The 19,989-nt window shown below is 31.7% G+C and overlaps 1 protein-coding gene across 2 annotated transcripts; it reads left to right on the top strand.

The window, feature by feature from the left end:
- Window positions 1-9,639: 9,639 nt before the first annotated feature.
- LOC102624444 (E3 ubiquitin-protein ligase At3g02290) lies at window positions 9,640-12,610 on the top strand. 2 transcript variants are annotated; one of them, XM_006487506.4, is made up of 6 exons: window positions 9,640-9,934; window positions 10,315-10,515; window positions 11,146-11,223; window positions 11,326-11,584; window positions 11,804-11,913; window positions 12,318-12,610. In XM_006487506.4, the coding sequence occupies exons 2-6, from the start codon at window positions 10,396-10,398 to the stop codon at window positions 12,342-12,344; spliced, it is 594 nt and encodes a 197-aa protein (XP_006487569.2). In that variant the 5' UTR covers window positions 9,640-9,934; window positions 10,315-10,395; the 3' UTR covers window positions 12,345-12,610. The 2 variants fall into 2 exon arrangements, with proteins under 2 accessions (XP_006487569.2, XP_006487568.2); XM_006487505.3 differs by having other exon boundaries at window positions 9,643-9,934; window positions 11,146-11,584.
- The last annotated feature ends 7,379 nt before the right edge of the window (window positions 12,611-19,989 follow it).

The raw sequence follows: 19,989 nt of genomic DNA, 5'->3' as shown, positions 1-19,989 counted from the left end.
GTTTATAGAGCTATTTGAGGAAGCTTTTTTTTTCATTTACATAATTAATTAAAACCAAAAAATGTAAAATGTACTCTATTTTAGGTTATTTATATCCCAGTGCATCATTTGAAATAGAATTATATTATTAGATTCAGAGGTCGTAGCCTTACAGGTTCGTTATAACATGCGGAAATTATAGTTTTTGAGAATATTTTTAGAAGGTAATTTGACATCTGTTGTGACTCTAAATATACATATTTATAGTACTAGCCAAAAATTTAATGTGACTATTTTGAAAATTTTTAATATTATAGCCTAATGGCGGCACAATTTCCTCACCATAACCCATCCCCACCAGCAACAATCATCTGGCAATCATAAACAACCTCTGAATAACCTTATGGAGCTGTTCATTTCTTTGTTCGAGAAACACTCATCTTCTCGAGCAAAGAAATACAGTTTCAATTTCTTCAACATCAAGAAATCCGAACACCATCAAAAACACCTTCCTTGGCATAGAACAGACCATCATTTTGGCCAAATGCTTAGAAACCCTAAAACATCCCTTAATCGCACTTTTCGTTATGTCACCATTCCATAATTCCAACCTTAAGCCTTAGCACACGTTAGGTTTTTTTTTTCCCAAACTTAGGGTGTGTTTGTGATTGAGGTTGGACAATTGTAACTTAAAAGTTACAGCACTAAAACGTTTGGTAAACACTAGATGTTGTACCTTTGAAGATATGTTGATATGATTTTTTACTTGTATAATGAAAAATTTATTATATCTTTAATAATTTTGTCGAAATTATTATTTAAAATTTATATTTACTACATATTATTAATTTTGGTTTTATAGTTACAGTTTTTTTTTCACAGTAGCTATAGCTTAAAAGCTATAGCACCTAAATCCCAAACAGGACCTTAATGCCGCATTACTACTGGAACAACACCTTAAATCTTGATCTCCATTATTCAATTTTTTATTCTGCTTCTCCTACACCACTCCTTAAAGCAGATGTCGTTACTATTTACGCCCCAAATCTATTTGACAAGTCAGATGTGATAAAAGCACCAAGACGAATTTATTTGGATCTTATCAACGTCTAGATGCACCCTTGGACCTTACCCCTCGAACTATTGAACAAAACAGTAGGTTCACATAGCACATCAAGCACAAGTCACAAATTACGTCCAAATCCTAATTTTAGCTGAAGAAAGATCGTCTCTGGCCAATTCGGAGGTGACACATGGACGATTGAAATCTAGTAAAACAATAATAAGATTTGGGGATTACTATGCTATGAATTCGATATACATGATGTCTTTAAAATAATAATAGTAATAATTTAGCTAGCTTGCAACAATGATTTAGTACCCCTATTTTTTGTCTTTTACCGATTTGGCCGTTGGATTTGCAGCATAACAATCAAAAGGCTTTGAATTAATTTACACAAATAACATTGGAAGACTTGTTTGAGTTCAGTTTTTGATAAAAGACTATTTGAGAAAATTGAATTTTTGTCAAATACATTCAGTGGAATGGATGCCACTTTATATAGATGCCTTACAACATAGATCCTATTCTTATGCCTATAAACTAGCTATGACTTTTATAGAAATGATAATTAAATAGATATACAATATTTACTTTCCTATCTTACATGATTTTCTTTAACACTCCCCCTCAAGTTGGAGTGTATGTTAATAACACCCAACTTGTCAAGTAGTACTTCAAATTTAGATGAACTCAATGCTTTCGTGAATAAGCCTGCAATTTGTTTGTTGGTTCGTATGTGTGCTGTCTTGATCAAGCCCTCCTGAATCTTTTCACGAACTAAGTGACAATCAATCAATATGCTTTGTACGTTCATGAAAGACCATGTTCGAGGCAATGTGTAGAGCAACTTGGTTGTCACAAAACAACATGACTGGTTGAGTGTGTTTGATTTCTAAGTTTGTCAAGATATTCTTCAACCGCAACATGTAGTAGCCATAGAGCGATACTTTGCCTCGACTGTTGATCGAGCCACTATTGTTTGCTTTTTTGTTTTCCGCGAAATTGGTGATTGTCCTAGAAATATACAATAATTTGTTGTCGACCTTCTTGTGTCTTTGCACCAAGTCCAATCAGCATCACAAAATGCCTTCAATTGGAGTGTGCTTGTGGAGGATAAAAGGATACTTTATCCTTATGTGTGCTTCAAATATTTGAGAACCCTATATGCTACCTCAAGGTGTGGTATACAGGGTTTGTCCATAAATTGACTTAAAACATGGACGGCATACACCAAATCTGGCCTAGTAATGGTCATATATATCAATCTTCCCACAAGACGTCTATATGACGAAGGATCATTCAAAAGGTCTCCATCAGATTGTGTAAGAACCAAGTTTTGTTCCATCGGAAACTTGGCTGGTTTAACTCCTAAAAATCTAGCATCTTTCTAGTATCTCCGATGCATATTTTCTTTGAGAAAGACAATTCCTCTTCAAAGACCTCGTCACTTTTATGCCTAAGAAATATTTAAGTTGACCAAGATTTTTAAGGTTGAATTGCTTGGATAAAAAATGTTTTACATCTTCAATATGCTGTAGATTGTTGCTTGCCAATATCACATCATCGACATAAACAATAATTGTCGTGAAACTACCATTTTAAGATCAAATGAACAATGAGTAATCCACTTTCAATTGGTGAAAACTAGCAGCTTTGAGGGCTGAAAATAGCTTTATAAACCATTGCTTGGAAGCTTGTTTCAAGCCATACAAGGATTTATTGAGCTTGCATACTCGAGTCTCCCTTTTTCGTCCAAATCCAGGAGATTGTCTAAAAAATCTCTAGAAAGCATAAATATTTCTAAAAAAGATTCTTCTTCTAGAGTTTAGCCGAAAGACAAAGGTAAAAAAGCTGGAAAAAAGAGACCGTCTACCAAGCAAGATGGCAAGCCAAAGGCAAATGCTTCAAGTGTGGACAGAAAGATCTCTAGAAAAAGGATTGCCTTAAGATTGTGAAATCAGATATGAGAAATCTTTTTGTAATTGAGTCATGTTTTGTTTAGAATCCTGTTGACACTTGGGTGTAGGATTCAGGAGCAACTAATCATATTTATAATTCACTTTATTTGTTTCAGGAAACTAGGAAACTAATTGAATGAAGCATCAAGCTACAGTCAGGGACATGACAGTTCGTGTCAGCAGTGAAAACTGGATCTGTTTTATAATAAGAGACTTATTTGTTTTGGTACATTGGAAGATAATTTATATCATTTAAGTCATATGATCCATTCTATGCATGACACAGTGATCAATAATGATGAGCATATACATTTATCTAAGAAAAGAAATATTTCTTCCAACCAATGTTACCTCTGGCATTTATGCTTCAGTTATATAAACCAAAATAGGATACAAAGAATGATCAAAGATGGGCTCTTGGGTCCATTGAAAAATGAATCATTGCTACTCTATGAATCTTGTTTAGAAGGGAAAATGACCAAAAGGCCATTCTCGGCCAAAAGAGTGTGTGCAACAGTACCACTTGAATTGGTACATACAGATGTATATGGACCAATCAATGTACAAGCTCGAAGATGTTATGATTATTTCATCACTTTCACTGATGATTACTCAAAATATAGTTATGTTTATCTAATGCGGCATAAGTCTGAAGCTCTTGAGAAATTCAAAGGGTATAGGGTTGAGACAGAAAAGTAATTAGATAAAAGTATAAAGAAATTTCGATCTGATCGAGGTGGTGAATTTTTCTCAGGAGATTTCAAAGAATGTCTGGTTGAAAATTGGATTTTATCTCAATTAATTGCCCAGGAGACACCACAACAAAATGAGGTAATTGAAAGGAGAAATATAACTCTTTTAAATATGGTGAGATCTATACTTAGTTATTCGTCATTATCAATCTTTTTTTGGGGACTAGCACTGGAAACTACAGTTATCTCTTGAACTTAGTTCCATCTAAGTCAGTGCCTAAAGCCCAATAGAATTATGGTCAGGTTGCAAACTAAGTTTACGACATGTCCGTATTTGTGGATCACCAGCACATGTGCTAAAACTAAAGGCAGATAAAATGGATTCACGTTCTAAGGTTTGTATGTTTGTGGGGTATCCCAAAGGAATAAGGGGAGATTTATTTTATAGTTCTCAAGATAGGAAAGTGATTGTGAGCACACATTTCACTTCCCTCGAGGAAGACTATATGAATAACTTCAAACTTAAGAGTAAGGTAATACTTGACGAACTGTCAGGTGATCAGGTTGATGCTTAGCTTTCAACACATGTTATAGAACATGAACAACAACAACAACAATCAATTTATCAACACAGGATTATTCTTCAACAATAATCTCTCTTAGAACCTCGTCGTGGTAGGAGGGTAACTAGGTTACCTGTGAGATACATGTTATTGGGAGAAACCTATATGGCTATCTCAGATGAACATGTACAAGATCCCACTAGCTACAACAAAACTTTAATAGACAGAGATGTTGAACTTTGGAAAAAAGCTACGAATCAAGAAATGAAATCTATGTATTCCAATAAAGTCTGAGAATTTATAAAGGTACCAAATGGGGTAAAACCTATAGAGTATCTATAAGAAATAAAGAAGAGTAGACGGAAGGGTGGAAACATTTAAAGTAAGATTAGTATCCAAAAGATTTACTCAGAAAGAGGGAATCGATTATGAGGAAACTTTTTTCTTCGGTTGCTATGCTTAAATCCATTAGGATTCTGCTCTCCATTGCTATAATACTAGATTATGAAATTTGGCAAATGGATGTCAAGACTGCCTTTCTTAACGGGCATCTTAAAAAAGACATCTACATGCAGCAACCAGATGGATTCATATAAAAAGGCCAAGAACACATGGTATGTAAGTTGCAGAGATCCATTTATGGATTGAAGTAAGCATCCCGGTCATGGAACATCATATTTGATCAAGCAATTAAATCGTTTGGATTTATTCAGAATATTAATGAACCATTTGTGTACAAGAAAATTCAAGAAAAATCTATAGCATTCATAGTTCTTTATGTAGACAATATTCTCCTAATTGGAAACGATATAGGAGTATTGACTACAATAAAGAGTTGGTTAGCAAAACAATTTGATATGAAAGACTAGGGAGTGATAAGTTATATTCTTGGTATCAAATTACTATGAGACCGGAAGAATAAAACTTTAGCCTTGTCTTAATCGGTTTATATTGACAAGATATTGGCTAGATTTAGCATGGAAAATTTTAAGACTGGTTTCTTACCATTCAGATATGGAATTATATTCTCTAAAGATCAATCACCTAAAACATCTGAAGAGATAAAGAAAATGAGACGAGTTCCCTATGCAGAAGCTGTGGGAAGTCTCATGTATGCCATGCTTTGCACTGGGCTAGACATCTGTTTTGCGGTAAGGATGGTTAGCATATATCAATCTAATCCTGGACCTAAACACTGGACTGCAATCAAGCATATAATGAAGTATCTGAAAAGAAATAAAAATTATATGCTTGTGTATTCTGGTGATGAACTCATTCCCGTGGGTTATACTGATTCTGGCTTTATGTCGAATAAGGATTCCAAAAAATTAACTTCCAACTATGTGTTTACATTAGGAAGTGGAGATTAGTTGGAGGAGTGTGAAACAGTTTTGTATCACAGACTCTACAACTGAAGATGAATATGCGGCTGCATCTGAAGCTGCAAAAGAAGTTGTATGGCTCCGCAAGTTCCTACAAAATCTTAAGGTAGTACCTGCTGCAACTGTACCCCTTAAATTATTTTGTGATAATAGTGGTGCGGTAGCTCAATCTAAAGAACCACATCAAACAAAAACATATTGAGAGGAAGTATCATCTTATAAGAGATATAGTGTAGAGAGGTGATGTGGAGGTTACTGAAATTGCGTCACAGCAAAACTTGGCAAATCCTTTTACTAAGGCCATACCTAGGAAACCTTTTAACTTGCACTTAGAATCCATGGGAGTGCGTGAAATGCCAAATATGCTTTGAGAGCTAGTGGGAGATTGTTGGGAAATTATAATCTTTAAAAGAATATGTGTTTATTTAATTGTAATAAATAATTTTTCTAATTAATAAAATAAATGAGGTATTTTATTCAAGTATTTTAGTTGCATTAATATTTTGAGTAAAGTCCATTTAATTATATTATATGTATTTATGTGATCACCATGTGGATTCACAAAAGACATAAATACAAGTTATTTTATGATTAAATAAATTAAGTTCACAGTTGATAAATAAAGTTGGGCACTTTATTTAGGTATAAACTATAATAAATTCATTGAATGATTTGTCTTAATCATGTATGAATTTATTGATGTAGTACGACTATATTGAACATGATCACATATGAGATTTAATTAACTTTGTAATAACTGTCAGACTTATTAAATCCCATAGGCATTGATTTTATTGTAATTTTAATCTTGAGTTAGTTATAATTTCACAATTGTAATTGTTATTCCATTTGAGTTACTAATGGACACGATACACACTTATAGTCAAGATTACTCGGTATCTTGGTGGGTGCAATAATGAGTATTGAAGTTATAGATTAACAATATAGAATTTGTACAACATATCTCTTGATGGGCTTTCGACACTTGATTATAGAATTCTCTGGCCAGAGTGTGTCAACATATTTAGTATGTTGAAAATAATCATTAGAAAAAGTCAATAAATATCAAGGAACAAGATGTAATTAAATTGATTGGACAGTTGAGATATTGATTTAATTAACGATGTGTTACAAAGGATTATGAAGTAAGGAATCAATGTGGCATGGGTTGAATTCTTATTAAAGAACACTATCCTACATAGCATACAATTATAAAGGTCAGTTCCAATTTTTTAGTGGAGTAGATTTAGAATTAAATAATTGGGTTGGTTTAATTACATATCTAATTATTGTAGACACTATTGTATATATCCATATAATCCTTAGGTTAGCTCATTTAATTGATTGCGCCGCTATTGGATTAATAAGCAAGATAACTAGATATTTAGATTAAAATGCTAAATATATTATTTAGTGAGAGGCTCCATTTAATATACTTATGTGTAAGGGCCTTGCGTTATTTTATAAGGTGTGCCCCTATAACAAGAATAAGTAAGGCCACTTTTGGTTTTATTATTTTTTAATTAAAATCAAATTTGATTTAATAGAATTAAAAAATATATAAATATGGAGTCTATGGTTTCCACTAAATAGAGATATAAAATGGCTTGTTTTTTTCCAAAAGAAGAGTGACGAGCCACAATATACAGATAAGAGAAAAAAAATATTTTCTCTCTAATTTTGAGAGGAATATTTTCTCGTGCTAGTTGCTTTTAGTGGTGATAAATGTGCTCACACGTCAAGTGCAGATCAAACTTGAATCATAACATGGAAGATCATTGGTGACAAATCGTAATCTAATAAGATTGGTTGTGACGGATCGTGATCTAACAAGAGTGGTGGTGACGGATCGTGATCTGGGAGCCTAGATTACTTCAATGAAAAAGAAAAGTTAGATTGTCAAGGTATAATTTTCTAGATTACGAATTCTTATATATTATATGAGATCGATCCTAAAAGTTTTTACAAGAAAAATTGATTTTCACCAACATGCAGCACCCTCGGGTCTCTTTTGTGTGACGTAGTCACAGCAATAATATGCCATCATGTAGGATGCTTAGCTTCATGCTGCTACTTTGTTTGAAATTTTTTTAATTTCTTTTTAAGTTCGGCTCGTCCGGACATCTATTTTTTTTTTAAAAAAAAAGGTTGACGATACTAAAATAGTCATTCTATGTTTAGGGTGAAAATAATCATTTAATCAATTTTTTTAAAATATTTTTGTAGAATTAAGACAGTAGTGGAGCAATAATACACTTTATAATCTTCTGATAGATTGCTGCTAAAAAAGAAGTGTTTTTTTTTTTTTTTTGAAAAGGCTAAAAAAGAAGCGTTGATGTTTGATAGTCGGTGGATATTTCCCATTTATTTAGTAACTACTATTAATTTCCGATCATCACCTCATTTGCTGCATTTAAAAAACACATGACAAGTTATTTATTGATAGAAAATAATTTTTTTTTTTTTTAAAGAAAGAAGTAGAAGAAGCACATTAGAAAAAAAAAAAAAAAACTAGTAGAAGTAGATGAGGGTTTACCTGGAGTGACGAAAAGAAAAATCCAAAGAACACTAAAGTTTTTAAGATTTTCATGATTAGAGTTTAAGGGACAAAAGTCTGATTGTTTTATGGGAATTATATTTCCGTTCTTTTGGAATGTTAAATTTTAGGAAGAAGAATTGGACAGACTAGTATACTGGTGTGAATAATTAAAAGTTATTGTTTCCAAATTAACTTGTCTCTTAGAGACTTATGTTGCGATTGTTTTTTAACTTAATAACTTAAAGTAACTTAACTTAATTAATTAAGTTAATTAGAGGTGTTTGTTTTTATAACTTAATAAGATTTTTTAGATAATTTTGACTTAATAAAATAAGCCTATTTTTTTAGCTTTTTACTTAATGGAGAAATTTGAATTAAGTCAATTATTTACTAATGTCAAAAATATCCATGTTTTATAATTTATTTTTCATGTTTATTCTAAAACTCACCCATAGACATTTACCCCACATAAAAATATCCATGTTTTTTATTTCTTATATTATATACGATAAAATTTGAAATTTATGGTATTTTATTTATTAAAATTCTAAAACAATTATGTATTCACTTGAATATAGTTTTACTTATAAATGTTAAAATATTGTGGTATTTAATATATTATTTATTTGACATTCAAATTTAATAAGGATACAAATGTAAAAGTACATATTTTCAGCTTTTTCAGTTGAAAAAAATAAACAACTTAATATTTATTTTTCGAAATTCAGACAAAAAATAAACATATTATTTAGATTCAGACATTAAGATCTATTCAGAATTCAGATTAATTCAGGTCTATTCAGATTTCAGACAAAAAAACAAACGCCACCTTACTATAGGAGGAATTAGATTTTGACCAATATTGCCGTAAGTAAATTTTTGTACGGAAATTACATTAAAAAGTGAGGGAAGTAAGATATTTGTGATAACTTATTGTTTATAAATTAATGCACATTAATTTTCATCAGAAATTAGCGAACTTTTTCCTAATAATATCGATTTTATTAACAACAAAACAGAAATTTCTAACTTCAAACAATGTTCTCCAAACTGCTTGTTTTAGAGTTTCTATTATAATTTTATTAATTTCACAAAAATAAAATTATATCTTCTTATTTCTTCAGAAACAACCGCTAATATTTTATACAACTGAAAACTGATAGCTTATTCAGGGCAATAGAAACAATTTATTTTTTAAGTCAAAACAATTTTAAACAGGTTGAAAGGTTAAAAGATTTTTAAAAAATAAAATTAATTTCTTCAAAATTAAATGGTAAAGTTAAAAAAAATAAAAGATAGGTTTTTCGGTATTCTAAAGATCTTTAACATAAATTAAATGTTAATATTTATCTTATTTTTTATTTTTTTTCAATTTTATCGAATAACATAATTACATATTAGTTAATATTTAATAAACCCACATTTTATAAAATGATAATCATTAATGTTTGGCAATTAATCTAATCCATAACCCAATCATGACCCCTAAGAAGCAAGAATCCAACAACTTATCAGATAATAAAGAGGGAGATATTAATTTTCTAGAGTAACAATGCATATTTTAATATAATATAATCATCGTTATTGTATTGCCATCAGCTGGTCCACCCAGAGACTTTACCAGATCCATAATATGAAATATCATTTTAGTTTAGTTCCTACTGTAAATTAAAATCGAGCTTCTGTCGCCGGCGATGGCATGTCTTTTGATTCTAAGTGGATCTGCTACAAAATAAAGCTCAACGTACACAAACCCAGGTGCAAAATTTCTTCTTTTCATATATACAAGTTATTTAGAATCTAAGTTGAATTGATTTATCTTTAATGAATTGATTTATCTTTAAAGCTTTGAGATGGTAAGTGAGTGCCTCGCTTTTGTTTTATTTATTTATTTATTTTTTAATTTTTATATGCTTTACTTTTAAGTTCGTCTGTCAATTTTGCTGTTTTCTTTATATGTCTTTGTGAGTTCTTTTGCTTACCACATTTTAGATGTATTTTGCTCGAAAAATAAATATAAAAAGTATTCCAACTTTAGGGATCATTCAACACATTCAACCACTGACGTTATTATTTTGTGTTGCTTTTGCTCTTAACTTTCCTCATTTTTCTGTTTTTATGTGTTGTTCCGTGATTAGGTATTTTTGCTCGTCCTGGTTGATTGCTTTCTAGTTGTTTGAAGGTCGGTGCGCTCCTGGATATATTGCGAAATTACAAAGATGGGTTCTTTCTGCTGCTGTCCATGTATTGAGGAATTTGAAGATTACACGAACCCGAGCAACTCAATATATCGCAACTGCATATGCCTAAGATTCTTTTTCCACCAGCTACTAAATGGGGTATGCTTTTAGTTTTTCAGGCACTGGAACCCTTGGCCAGTTTTTTATCTTTATTATCCATGTGGAAATTTTTTCATTGGTTTGATCTCCTTACATTTTGTATTGATGCTGATGACTATCATCACTTGATGAATGGGTTAAAAACTCAGGGCTCATATGATATGAGTGACAGTTAGGCACCAGAGTCTTCATTGCTGATGTTTGGCCTAGCGAATATTATACCATTGATCAGTTTGAAACTTTATCAAAATTTGCAAATTTTTTCTTTGTCAGCTATGCAATAGAATCGACATATGTTCTGTTCTGATTGTAGTGTCCTTTGATACCTTTGAATTTTAAAATCAATTTCTGGGTTAAAGGAAAACCCTGAAGGAGAATTTAATTATGACAAGAAAAGCTCCTTAGATGTCCTGTTACCTGTAGAAAGGAATGTTGCTTTGTTTTACTTGTAATGCCATAGATTAAACTCAGCCTTTTAGCTTGTGTTGTATTTGTACTTCTGCATTGTGATCAAGACAGGATGTATGGGAGATTAGTGTAAATTATTAGATTTTTCATTGATTGTGACCGCCGTACTATCTGATACAATGTTATCCATTCTTTGTTTGCTGTCTCCCTATGCTTGTGCAGTATGGTGCAATATTCCATAGACTTGAAGGTCGATCTGTGCCAATATCAAATCTAGGAACTGCTTCTTCGGCATCATCAGTACCTGCAACTACTCTACCTGATAATTCTCTAAATGATAATCAATTCTCAGTGTCCAGACCGGCCACTTATGATACTGATCAGAGATACTCTCGTTTACAGCGTGATGGTTTGGTCTCTAGGCGTGATAAGTCGATGATTTATTTTCAAGAGGATGCACAGCCAATAAGAAGAAATATGAGTAGCTCAGGTAGAGAATCGTTGGGTTTTGGGAAGAAACAGAATGTAGTTGATTCTGAAGAAGATTGTAAACTTGTCAATTCCGAGTCCTCGGATAAGGCTTTGGCAACTAAAGCTGCATATGGACCTTATACGCAAACATCTACCGAAGATGAAGATGTCTGCCCTACTTGTCTTGATGGTAATTTGACATGCTTATGTTAGAAGACATTCTCGTTGTAGCTTACAGGGTCCTTTTATTTTCTGTTTTTATGTTGCTCTACTCAATTACTTTTCAAATAACCATAGGATTTGGGAGTAACAAGTTCTCTTTAGGCACACTGGCAAAAGAGCTAGAACGGAAAGGAATTTGCTTCTTTGATTCTTTAGTTATATTCATCTGGATCATTGTTTCTTGCAGAATATACTCCAGAAAATCCTAAAATCACAACACGTTGTTCCCATCATTTTCACCTTGGTTGTATTTACGAGTGGCTGGAAAGAAGTGAAAGTTGTCCAATTTGTGGGAAGGTAAGAACAATCTGCTCGTTTGGAACAAAGTCTACTTCATATGTTTTGGAAAAACACTTGCCTCAGGATATGAGGTGTCTTTTTAGCTCATTTATAAGGTGTGCATGGTAAATTTTTTTTTTTTTTTTTGACCAATTGATATGTGATATACATCTGGATACCCACACCCACATGCACATACATGCATGTATATATGCATGAACAGATTCTACCAAAACTTTTTCATGCTTTCTACCCATTGGCTTGAAATAAAAGAAAAATGAAAACATGCCCTTCATAAATTTATGCATATTTGTGCTAATTGAGTTGGTTATGCAGAAATCCTTTTGTTTCATTGTAATATTAGGCTTATTGATGTTTATTATGCATGACTTGCTTTTATCTGTTTTCATCTGAAATGTCAGGAGATGGAGTTCTGTGAAAGCCCTTAAGTTTATGTTCATAAGATTTTAAAGCAATGGAATGATTACAGAGATACAGCAGCCAGGGGAAATCTGTAAATAGAAAATCTGTTCTTGTTTGAAACTTACTTATGCTTGGAAAAAATATTGTTCTCTATGCGTCACAAGTTTCATTTCCTTCATAGTTTCCTTCTATATGTAATGGTTAGATTTGTATTTTTAGTGTACGAACTTACCCATCAATGTCAACTTATATCAACTAATTCCATCTATATGTAATGATGCTTGCTCCTTAATTTTCTGTTCAATAGGTTGACATCAGATTTTGGTTCAACGCCTAGAATTATGAGAGTTCTTGACAGGGTATATGTAATTAGTTTTGAATGAATTAAGTGGATGATAAGCTTCTATTGATGCATATGAGGTATTGTCTTCTCTAGGTGGCTCTGACAAGTAGTTGCAGGGTTACTAATTTTCATTAGGTACCTGGAAACAAGCCATGCACCAAAGTTTTAGTATTAGTTTGTTCAACAGGTAAAATCTTTTCAAATAATATTTAATTGGTTCATCTGCTAACATCTTTTTGAATAATATTGGTTGGTTCAATTGTTAAAATCATTTCGAATCGTTGAAGCGATTTTGTTTCGACTCTCTCTGACTCTTTCAAAGCAAAATTGTGATTTATGAGTGAGTTCAGTTTAAATTTATGTACTTTGACTTCCAGCACTTGAAAGTGGACTGATTTCACTGAGCTAGCAATAGCATTGGCCCATTTCAACAAAGGGTGGCATTGTAGCCGGTATGGTGAGAGCATAATGGCTAGGGATGTCAAATAAATCCGGATCCGACTCGGATCCACAAAGATCCGAAAGATCTAGATCCGAAAAAATACGGATTTGGATGTGGAAGATGGGTATCCGGATTCGGATAAATTTTATTTTAAATTATAAATTGAATTAAAAATATATATTAAAAATTAAAAATAAATTTTATTTGTGGATTTATTATGTTGTTGTATATTATTCATGTTGATTTATTAATTGTTGGATTATGATTGAATTTTATTTGATAATATGAGGTAAATTATTGAATTTTATTTTAAATTAAAAATGAAAAATTAAATTTTATTTGTAGATTTATTAGATTATTTGTATGTTATTCATGTTGAATCATTCATTATTAAATTATGATTGGATTTTATTTGATATTATTAGGTAAATTATTTAATTTTTAAATTATATATTAAATTATTAAATTTTAATTTTTGCGGATCCGGATATTCGAAATATTTGTCCGCATTCGTTGCGGATATTACCCGCAGCCGGATCTGCATCTTTTTTTGGATCCGGATACGGATCCGGATGTAAAATTATTAATTCGGATCTGGATTTTGCCAACCCTAATAATTGCAGCCAAAGACTTCGTGCAACTGGTTTGTTAACTGGTTGCATCTTTTTTAAAAAAATTAAAAATTAAATCAAAATAATATATTAATTTAGAAATTGTGGAAAAATAATATTAATAGTAAGAAAAAATAATATTAATAGTAAGAAAAAATAATAAATAGAAATTGAAAGAAAGATATCAAATTATCATACAAGAGAAAAAAAAAAGAGAAATATTTGTTTCATATATTATATGTAATATCTCATATTTAACATCAAAATTTTCATGTACTTCATTATTTGTCTCAACTCAATTATTCTAAATACCCCCAATTTCTTTTCATGCCCGTTTCATGTTAGATGTTCAAGTTGCTTGTTTGACTTCAGTTGTTGCACGTTTGATATGAACTCTTGTATGTTCATGTGGTTCACAAGTTTAACCTTATTTGTTCTATGTCTAACCATAAGTGTTGCATGTTTAATGCAACTTTTTTACATATAAATTTCATATCGCATGTTTGACCACATCTGTTGTATGTTTCACGTTGATTGTTGCAGATCTTAAATAAAGTCAAAAAATAAAAATTTTCCTGCACGTTTCATGTTTGACGTCATAGTTGGATGTTTGACGTCAATTATTGCATGTTTGACGTAAAATGTTTCATGTTCACATGGTTCTCATGTTTAACCTTAGTTGTTTTATGTTTGACCTCAGATGCTGCATATTCTACGTAACCTTATTACATGTAAATTTTATGTTGCATGTTTCACGTGAATTGTTGCAGGTCTTGAATACAGTAAAAATAAATAAAATATATTTCCACCCATTTTATGATTTCATGTTTGAAGTTATTGTTACATGTTTGATGTCGGTTGTTTCATGTTTGACATGAATTGTTGCATGTTCAAGTAGTTCTCATGTTTAACTTTAGCGGTTGCATGTTTGACCTCAGATGTTGCATATTTTACGTGACCTTATTACATGTAAATTTCATGTTGCATATTTGACCTCACTCGTTGCGTGTTTCATGTGGATTGTTGCAGGTCTTGAATAAAGCCAAAAATAAAAAATAAAAATTTTCCCACCTATTTCATGTATGACGTCATTGTTGCATGTTTGATGTTGGTTGTTGCATATTTGAAGTGAACTATTACATATTCACAATGAATTATTGCATGTTCAAATGTTGCATGTTTTATGTAGCCATTTTACATGTAAATTTTATGTTGCATGTTTGATTTCACCTATTGCATGTTTCACGTGGATTGTTGCAAGTCTTGAATAAAGCAAAAAAAAAAAAAAAAATTTCCCACCCGTTTCATCCTTGACACTATTGTTGCAATTTTGATTTCAGTAATTGCATGGTTGACGTGAACAATTGCATGTTCACGTGGTTCTTATGTTTAACCTTAGCTATTGCACGTTTGACCTCAAATATTGCATGTTTTATGTGACTTTTTCACGTGTAAATTTCATGTTGCATGTTTGACCTCACCTGTTGTTGTTTCACATGGATTGTTGCAGGTCTTGAATAAAGCAAAAATAAAATAATTTTTTTTGCATGTTTCATGTTTGACATCATTGTTGCATGTCTGACTTTGATTGTTGCATGTTTGACATAAATTGTTGCATGTCCACAAGATTCTCATGTTTAACATGAGTTGTTGTATGTTTGACCTCAAATGTTACATGTTTTACATGTAAATTTCATGTTGTACGCTTGACCTCACCTATCGCATGTTTTACTTGACTTGTTGCATGTGTTGAATAAAACCAAAAATTATAATTTTTCCCGTTTGTTTCATGTTTGACTTCTATATTCCATATTTGAGCTCAGTTGTTGCATCTTTCACGTTAATCCAAATTCACAAGATTAAGCACATTTGTATGTCTCACACAACACACGAAAAATTGAATTATATATTAGATAATATTTCATGCTCTATATTAATACATTTTAATATTTATTAAATTTAAATTGATTTTTTTAATCTAATAATCTAAATTTTAAAATCTTTTAGTGAGCACATGCAATGGCTAAGAACAAGTCATCCACATCAAATTGATAAATGGTTGTAAAATGAACATAATCATAAACCTTTGCGGATTGGCTAACAGATAAGGTTCATGCTCATAGATCATTCAATTTCACTAAAAATAGCCTGTTATTTGTTCTTATTAAACAAACAACAATGCTACCATACATTTCTTGCTTGGTAATGTATATTTTTTGTGGTTAAACATACAGTACATGACATTAATGGTTTCCACATGGTAATAAGAGATTGAGACTCCACTTATGTTACTTAAAATAGTAGAGTAACTCTAGTTGTAGAAGCTATGCATGTTGCTAGTGCAAAAGACAAAAATCTTATTACATGTGACATGATATTTTATGAAGTTATAGATGAGATATAGGTTATTGACTGCCATTTGTTAAAAATATTTTGTATTCATGTGTAATTGGGTTCGAAATAGCGGTGGTGTAAAGAAGGATGAACATGAACTCATGTTAGTGGACTTAAATCGGTTAGGGTACAAATATGATCTATTTATATTGGTTTCTAAAGCCAAACAAATCTTTTCTATTCCCCATTAGGTTGAAAAAAGTGGTCTATATCTCAATCCTATAAATGAACATGATGTGGAAAATACAATTGAATTACCAATTGTTGAATACTGGAGAATGTATATTTATAAAAGGCAAAATTGTCGTTTCGTGCTCTAAGTCTCACGAACATTTTTACTTTTATGTGTTAAAATCTTCTAAACTTTTATTATGTGCGTTTTATTATAATTTAAGTATTTTATGTATTTAAGGGATATTTTGGTCATTTCACAACTAAGGAGAAGTCGAATAGTAAAACGAATGGCATTTTTTACCTTAAAATGGTTGAAAACCTTAGGAGGGGCATCCAGCACTGTTCATATGTATGACATTGTTCACATATACAGCACTATTCACAAGTACAACACTATTCACATATACGGTATGATGACGTGGCAGCATATTATTGGACCAATGATGTAGCATTGACTGATGATGTGGCGTTGACCGATGATGCGGCGTTGACCGATGATGTGGCATTGACCGATGATGTGGCATTGACCGATGATGTGACATGATGCTATTGGACTAAAATACTGATGTGGCGTTGACTAATGACATGGCAGCATCTTGTTGGACCGAAATACTGATGTGATATTGACTGATGATGTGTTTCAACCAATCATAGCTTGCCACGTGGCGCAATCATAAGCGTCCAAATTGTATTCATCTATTGCTTATGATTTACTCATTATATCTATAAATAAAGGGCTTCCTCTTAATTTGAGACCTTTGAATCAATTTTTTAGCTCCATTTTCTATAATTCTCTCTCCATCTTTTATTTTCTACATATTTTAATAAAATTATCATTTTACCCCTAATTCAATTATGAGTGGCTGATATGGTTTCAGCTTGGGTTGAAGGTAAAGCCTCAACATGATCTATGAGCTTAATTAGGTAAGTTTATTTTCTTTTTCTTTCTGCTTTATGTGGTTGTTTTGACAGACAGTGTATCTTGTTTAGATTTTGGACGGTATACTGGCTCCCTAGTAAAAGATCATTACTATTTGGCACAATAAGCACTTAGCACCATATTAATTAGAGAGAAAATTATCCTCTATTATTTTGTGGGTCGTCTAGACTCATTGTCGATAGAGAGTATATCTAAGTAATTTAGTGGATGGTCTTGCCACGTTGTCGACAGAATGATTATTATCGTCTGGCACAGCGTGTTCTTAACGCCACACATAGCAGAAGATCATTACCTCTGGCATACTGAGCGCTTGATACCATATTTATTAAAGTGAGGATTATGAGGAGTGGAAATACCCCCTCATGAATTAATTGGAACTAAAAATGAAATATTAAGCCTATAATGAATGTTGAGTGTGAATCTAAAGATTCAAGCGTTTCATTTGCATTGGTTTCATCTTTAATTTATTCCTACCATTTTATCTCAAATCTTAAGATAAAAACAATTCCCTTCCAACCAACTCACATTTACACTTAGAAAATTAACCATACGCATAATTAAATATACCTCTTCGCGGGATCAACACTCGTCACCACAAAATCTATTCTACAATATAGATTCGTGCGCTTGCGAGTACAATAAAATTTGCACAATACAAATTAATGAGTTATTGAATCTCCTGGTGATGAAAAAACAATATATGCAAGAAATTCTGGTAAGGGAATTTGGATTAATAGCTAATGTGCCCTTTTACAGAGTTGATAGTGAGAGTTTTCTTATTGTTTATTATTTAACTACAATTAATCTTTGGAAATTATGATTGTTATGTTGTAGCTATTGAATGTGTTAATTTCTTTAACATCTTTCGTGTGTTGTGGCTTTTTTTTTTATTTTATTTATTGGATTTCTAAACTATTATTTTATCTTTATTAAGTCAATGTTATTTATGTATTTTAGGTGTACTTAAATGGATAAAGGACAAGTTATTGTTGTGGATAATCTGTATGATGATGGCATTAATTATGAGGATGATGATTATGATGATTTGTTCGATGATGACGCTAATCCTAAATTTCCCCTATATGTTATGGGTTCTTACTTTGAAAAAGACAAAGAAGGCATGGAAGATGTTACTAATGCAATGGTAAGTATAGAAGGTGTTGTTGATGCTTCTGAAAGTGCTGATATGAATGCTCAAGAGAGTAGTAATGTGACTATAAGCATGAATATAGGTACTAAGTAGTACAAAAAGCTAAAAATGAGGAAAGGTAAGATAATGGTACAATATAATATATGGAGAGTTCCTGCTGGTGATAAAGCAGGCTTGGCAAAATCCGGGTCCGGTCCGGGTTTTGGTGTTGCCCGGGACCGGACTGGATGAGAGAAATGCAAACTCGGACCCGGGTTAAAACCCGGTTTTTCCGGGTGCGGTCCGGGCTTGAGCCCGGCACCTTCCGGGTCCGGGTTTTGATCCAGGCTTTTTAAACCCGTATGTGATAAATTTATTTTTTTTTCAATTTTTTTCTTCAATTTTTTTTTAATTTCTCTAACAATACAAATTTTTAAAAAGAAAATAATCAAATAAACTCATTCAATTTCAAATTTTTAAAAAAGAAAATAGTCAAATACAAATATATAACACATTAACAATACAAATTTTGCACAAATGATAAATAAAAATTATTTCAATCTACTTTTTAATACCTAAATTTATCCAATTTCTAACTTAAACTCATTCAATCTATATATAAAATAAATAAATTAAATTCAACAACACAATAATTACACAATAAATTTAAATAAGATCCAATATATCATAAATTCATAATTATATATTTATATATAATATATTTATTTTTTTTAAATTTATTAAAAAACCAGGTCCGGTCCGGGTTTTGGGTTTTTTGTGTTGAATCCGGACCCGGGACCGGAAATGTCCGGGTTTGAGAATTTCAAACCCGGATCCGGTTTTTATATGCATGCGGTCCGGGTTTTGCCCGGACCGGATTGGCCGGGTCCGGTCCGGGCGGGCTTTTTTGACACCCCTATGATAAAGCCACTGAGTTGGCTTTATATCTTGGAGTCTTAGCTTGTACTTCAATTTCAAGTTTATTTCCTGATTGGCACAAAGTTCCAGTTGAGACAGAGGAGTATTTATGTGAATCTATGCAGGTACATGTCTATATTCTATTGTATTTGTCTTAAAGTTCATACTAAAAAATAAAAATTTAGGGGAAAAAATGAAAAATACTATACATTTTGTTATTTTATGAATCAAACATAAACAAATATGATATTGTATGCTATGTGATCTTAAAGTTATTGGTAATTGTTTTAGTCTTTTATGTAATTATTGTCACTTCATTATATTGGTATCAGTTAGTGCTTCATTATTCATGCTAAAAGTAAGAAGCAGTTGTTATAGTCAATTAGGCATGCATTTTCTAACTTCAACTACATGCTAACAAGAAAGTTCATCGTGTCATTTACATGAGATCAGAAGAGACTATACAAAGCCCTAGTTGATTATTCCCAAATCAAGAAACGTGTTTGGATAAAGCTAGCCTATCAACGTTTATTTGATGCCTTTCAAGTGAGTATCTTCAACTTAGGTTTTATCACTTGTTAATATTTGTCATACATATACTAATAAACACCTAATATTTTGAAATTATTTAGAAAGTCAATTGTACTAATAAGGAGAAAAGAACCTTTAACATGTTGAATCATCAGCTTAGTCGAAAATGATACATTAGATTGATGCAAG

This window comes from Citrus sinensis, chromosome 8 (genome assembly GCF_022201045.2).
Source record: "Citrus sinensis cultivar Valencia sweet orange chromosome 8, DVS_A1.0, whole genome shotgun sequence".
In the NCBI taxonomy this organism is placed as follows: Eukaryota; Viridiplantae; Streptophyta; class Magnoliopsida; order Sapindales; family Rutaceae; genus Citrus; species Citrus sinensis.
The sequence above is the reverse complement of the archived record's forward strand: the minus strand, read 5'-3'. Positions and strand labels throughout refer to the sequence as shown.

Excerpts from the sequence above, each read along its gene's own strand:
- LOC102624444 (XM_006487505.3), top strand. The coding sequence starts at position 10,396 with ATGGGTTCTTTCTGCTGCTGTCCATGTATTGAGGAATTTGAAGATTAC. Across the intron at positions 10,516-11,145 it reads TCCACCAGCTACTAAATGGG|TATGGTGCAATATTCCATAG; the intron begins GTATGCTTTTAG and ends ATGCTTGTGCAG. Across the intron at positions 11,585-11,803 it reads CTGCCCTACTTGTCTTGATG|AATATACTCCAGAAAATCCT; the intron begins GTAATTTGACAT and ends TGTTTCTTGCAG.